This window comes from Oppia nitens, unplaced genomic scaffold (assembly GCF_028296485.1).
Source record: "Oppia nitens isolate AA-2021 unplaced genomic scaffold, nextdenovo-longstitch-racon4-pilon3 scaffold8_pilon_pilon_pilon, whole genome shotgun sequence".
NCBI classification, from domain to species: domain Eukaryota; kingdom Metazoa; phylum Arthropoda; class Arachnida; order Sarcoptiformes; family Oppiidae; genus Oppia; species Oppia nitens.
This window is the reverse complement of record NW_026533252.1, coordinates 316,787-322,958: the sequence shown is the minus strand read 5'-3', so window position 1 is coordinate 322,958 and position 6,172 is coordinate 316,787. Positions and strand designations below refer to the sequence as shown.

The window sequence follows — 6,172 nt, the reverse complement described above, 5'->3', positions numbered from 1 at the left end:
AAAAGTGTATCATTTAATTTGAATCTGTGAACGAAAGAAAACAAATTAAATTTATTGCCCGACAATAAACTACAAGTGACTTGAAATTGAAATTAACTTTTTTTTGTAACAATTTTACTGACGATAACAATGATAATAATGCTAATAATATTATAAGTAATAATAATAATAATAATAATACAATGGACATTATTTTAAAAGCACACAAATTTGCCAACAATTTAACTGCAATAAAAGTTTATGTCATTTATGATATATATGGTATATGTAATAATTTCTGTATATAATATTTTGCTAAAAAAATAAAATAATAAAAGTTTGATAATAAAATCGTTTAACAAATGCAACGTCGAAGAAATAGAGTAAGTATTTCAAACAAATTTGATAAGACTTTAATTTTAAATTTTAAATTTCAATCTTATCTTAAATATTAATGTATACTATATAAGCAATTTATATACTAATTTTTATATGGCATGTACTGTATCAATAGAGTACTATATTATAATATAAAATAAAATTTACGTTTAAATATATGGCATTTGATAGCAACTTGAAAGTTGCTCTTAATGTTACACTACATGCATTGCATTTTAAATAAAACCATTTAATTTATGACTATATTAGTGTAAAATGTAGTTTTATTTTCAAAAAATAATTCAAAATCTTTGGAAATGTAAAAGTATTATATATTTAAAAGTTTGGCAATTTATTTATACACATTATGTCATTATTTATTATTTATTATAATATTCTAAACTTTATTTATTTTGTTTATATTTTCTCAAATAATTATTGATAGGGAAACTTGATTACGACAATTTTTTTTAATGTATGTGTCATTATGTCATCATAGATATACATGTTATGTAATAATTTTTTTGATATTATTTTATTTATCTATTTATGAATATAATTCATATTTATATAACTTAATTCTATGTTAATAATGTCAAATTATTTTATTCAATTATATCATTATTTGTTTTGTTTTTGTGTTTATATGTGTTATATCTGATTAAATCAAATGATGAGTTTTTTGTTTGTCTTATTTGATGTATGAGATAATAATCAACTGTGAAATTTGGGTGTCATTTATGGTTACAAAAAAAATTTACACAAAAACTGCATTTATTTAATAATAGTAATAATAGTAATAATAATAATAATTTTTTCATTATAATATAGAATATCCACAAAAAATAAACGCAAATTTAGTATAAATATATTTTTAYTTAAACGTCTGGTTTCTTATAATTAAATATTATGACACATAAATCAATTTTTTATTAAATGTCTGCCAAAACAAAATCGGGTTTTATTATACACCAAACACACACACACACACACATATATATATATATATAAACATTTGCCAATAAATTATCTTTAAAAATATAGAAAATATAACACAATTTTATTATTAATAAATTTTCTTAATATTTATTTCCATTTGACTAAACTATACTTTGACTGAAAGTTTGAGTTAATAATAATATTAGTATAAAAGTAAAAAAAAATAAAATGATTTATTGATAGCTTTAATGTCAACTTATTTTACTATATTTGTTTAGTAGTGGTTGGATAATAACATAAAAATGATTTAATATTTGTTATAATATGATAGATTTACAGTATATATATATGATATATACAGTATTATTTTATGAAATATATATTTAATCAATTAAAATATTAAATACTATAAATATATGTAATTTATGCTAATTTATTATTATTATATTAAAAGCACTTCTATTTGAAGCTTCTGGTCTATCATTTAATGCATGATTTATATAAATTGTGTAAATATAAAGATATATAGTGTATAAAATATAGATAAATTTTATAGTGAAAACAACTTTTTTGTTATATTTAATTATATCATTGATAGAAATTTCAATTATTTTTACAATACAAATAAAAGTGTATTTTTAAATTATGTTAACAGTTTAATTAATAAATTAACATTTTTGTTTTTATAATRCATTTAATATTTATAATTAAATTATAATAAATCTAAACGTCAAATCTAACTAAGTTTTCAAAACATATCACACTTAGAGAACACACTAATAGACATTAGATTATTGGTTTATTTTATAATATATAATTTAATTTATATTATAAATGACATATAAAATTGTTTAGTTATATGATTTAAAACAATTGCAAATGAAATAATAATTGTAAAAATTTAATTATTTATTTCTAATATTGTTTGGATAAACTATTTAAAGAATGACATAACCAGTGATATTGCACTGGTATGTGAAGGCATCGGGTTTTTAATTTAGTAAATAATATCAGCGCTTAAGTGTGGGTCGTATTTAAAGTGTTGTCGACACTRTTGAAAAGCCAAATGAGAATAATAGCTATTATGATATTAACACAAACTTCATGTTCTCTTAAGTATTAATCTTTTCCTCCCATTCCTTCCCCAACGAGAAACTATAAATCGTTTATCACTTAAAATAAAAAGATATTAAAGACAATGTCAGTGAATAAGTGAGTGCAAGAGTACGAGAGTGAATGAGTGAGTGAGTGAGTGAGTGAGTGAGTGAGTGAGTGAGTGAGTGAGTGAGTGAGTGAGTGAGTGAGAGAGAGAGAGAGAGAGAGAGAGAGAGAGAGAGAGAGAGAGAGATAGTTATGGGATCATTGATTTGTAAATGTTTTGAATGTATTGAGGGCTGGAAAGGACATCCCATTGTCTTTCTCTCATCTCTTTTGTCTTTTTCATACCGTTTTATCTCATCATTAGAGTTAACACATGATTTAATTTTTCATTAATTTTTCATTTAAGTATTATTATTATTCATAAAAAAATAAAAATTATATATTTTTAGTCCTTAATTATTGACTTATTTTTCAATGATAATACAGTAGCTATACAATTAGTGTTGGCAAAAAAGAGAAATTTATAAAATAATAGAGAAATTTCTAGAAAGTTTCTAAAAGAAATTTCTATCTATGGGATCCCCATGTTAATTTTGTTTTCTCTATATTTGTTATCTTGTAACATTGTTTTTAAAAGTAATAATTAAATATTAGTATTAGTATTTAAATTACTAATTAAAGTAAAAAATATATTTATTTAATTATACTAAACTATACTATAATAAAAAGGTCAATAAAATTTTACAAAACTGATTATTATTAAATAATAATAATTATTTATATAGGGATCCCATTTGTATAATAGTATAATATTATATATACAGTATTATGTCTCATTAATATATTTATAATATTATAATAGCTAAAGATATGGGGATCCCATAGTATAACAATAAAGTTAAATTTCTGTAGAAATTTATTCCTGAGAAATTTTCTAGAAACTTTCTCACGGAAATTTATTAGAAACTTTCTATTTGCCCATCTCTATATACAATTAATTGAAGTTAAATAAGCTTAAAATTGTTTTTTTATCACATTTTAATATACAATTTTTAAAATATATTTTAGTTGAAATTTTATATTAAAATTGTGTATTTATAAATTATTGGTCAAATTTAATTAAATATATARTTATAGAAAGTAACATATAAAAATTTTATTTGATGCAATAAATTTCATATTAATTATTTTTATTTATGAAACACAGAAAAATAAATTAATATAAATTATACATTATTTTTATTACGAATTTTGTTGTTATAATTGCTGAATTGTTATATTTTAATGATATTGTTCTTATATAAGATTAAATTTGCATAAATGTATAACTTATATAGATTTTAATTTATACATATTATATACGGTATGTACAGTATATTCAAAAATAGAAAAAAAACTTCATTAAGTATGTATTAATGAAAAATTATATTATATGATAACATATATACTATGAATTTTTGTTGATTTATTAATTAAATGATTTTATAATATAAAATGAATATAACTTTATGTAATTTGGGATTTTAAGCGGTCAACTAATGTATCGGTTTATTTGGCCAAATCTTTGCCGCATTGATTACCTTTAGTTTGCTGTAGTGTCAACTCATAGGTATTAATAAACAGTTTTGTGTCCAAAATTATGTATTGTTTTGCAATAAATATCTGTTGTAAATAAATTGTTTTTTAAATTAGTTTTAAACTATAAAATATATAAATTATTATATTACTAAATAATTTTATACTTATAGATATAGAGTATAAGTTTATATTAAAATTTTGTTGCAATCTAAGTTCTAGATACAATTAAAATATAAATAAAAAAATATTTCATTATAATATACTATAATATAAAATAAAATATACTAATGTCTAAATTTATATAACATTTTATAATTATTATCTAGAAATATATTTCATTTTGCTATAGTTTRTCGAAACTATTACTAAACTAAACTAACCTGAGCTCTATTGTCTATATTTTAGTTATTTCTAATATTTAAACTAAACATATTATACATTTGCAATTCAAACAAAAATAACAAATAAATGTTTATCTATCTTTTAGCAATTTGTTTTATATTGCAATTTTATTTATGGCTTTTTATTTTATTTATATCATTATATTAATTTAAGAGTTTAATGGCACTAATATAATATATCATATTGCATTTTAAATTTATAATATCAAAATTACAAATTAATTTTATTTATTTGAACAGATAATTGATTTTAKAAAAACAACTATACACTAATTTAATAATTATTTGTAGTTTAATAAATATATTGTTAATATTAATTTTTAATAATTAACTGATGTTTTAACTAAAATTAAATATCTATAATTTTTGTAATAACAATAATGTTTTTGTAATATCAAATATTTGAGATATATTTAGGTTTACAGGTAAAAAAATAGTAGATAAATATAAGTATTTGTATTTATTATTTAAATATTATTGACACCTAACAACAGCAAGATTTCAATACTATAATATTTGGCAAATATATTGACATTATTGACAAACTCTAGAAATTAGAGACTCTCCTTATTTTGTATGAATTCATAGCAAAGTATAAAATCATTAAATTTTCTATTGAGTAAAATTGAAACAAAACAAGAGATACTAATTAAATGAAATATAAAAAAATTGAATCCAAGATATTATGTGAAACTTTATTTTCCAAAAAGGAAATTATGACAAGAATTTCTCGGAATTATTATAGAATAGACTTTTATTTTTCTTTCCAGAATTTCATTAATTTTATCAAATAATATTGTTATGTATTACTGTGTATGTGTTGAGTAATTTATATTATGTTTCACTTTGCGGTCTATATAATGAAATTGTGTAGAAGTGAGTGAGTGAGTGAGTRAGTGAGTGAGTGAGTAAGTGAGTGAGTGAGTGAGTGAGTGTGTGTGTGTGTATTTGTACAAAATGTTTTTACAACTATAATGTTTAGATTTTTTCTTATATTCAGTATATATATAATAATCATTTTTCAATTTACACTTCATATTATATGTTTATGTTTCTACACTTGTTATCGATTGTATTATGAATTATATAATACTGTATATAAAACACACGAATACTTTATAAATATAACTTATATAACATAAAACAGTATTTGATAGTGAAAAATAAGCACAAAATTTRTGTCTATCTCTTTTAGATAAGGTTTAACAATTCACTAAAAATAAACTATGCATTCAATTTTAATATACAATCATATTTTTTTTGTTAAGTTCCTATTGAAAATAAGACTCGAAAATATTTTTTGGATATATATATTTCAAAAAATTGTTTGCTTTCATTTCAGATACACACACACACACACACACACACACACACACACACACACACACACACACACACACACACACACACACACACACACACACACACACACACACACACATACATACATACATACATACATACATACATACATACATACATACATACATACATACATACATACATACATACATACATACATACATACATACATACATACATACATACATACATACATACATACATACATACATACATACATACATACATACATACATACATACATACATACATACATACATACATACATACATACATACATACATACATACATACATACATACATACATACATACATACATACATACATACATACATACATACATACATACATACATACATACATACATACATACATACATACATACATACATACATACAATCACTTGCGTGTCAATACATGTCATATACAATAC

At 20.6% G+C, this 6,172-nt stretch overlaps 1 protein-coding gene across 1 annotated transcript in view; it reads left to right on the top strand.

Moving 5' to 3' along the window:
- Positions 1 to 320: 320 nt before the first annotated feature.
- The window catches only part of LOC128964291 (alpha-catulin-like), a 31,395-nt gene continuing 25,543 nt past the window's right edge, over positions 321 to 6,172 (top strand). Inside the window, exon 1 of the mRNA XM_054310872.1 lies at positions 321 to 362. Coding sequence (XP_054166847.1) covers positions 342 to 362 — 21 coding nt within the window. The 5' untranslated portion in view covers positions 321 to 341. The remainder of the gene's footprint in view (positions 363 to 6,172) is intronic.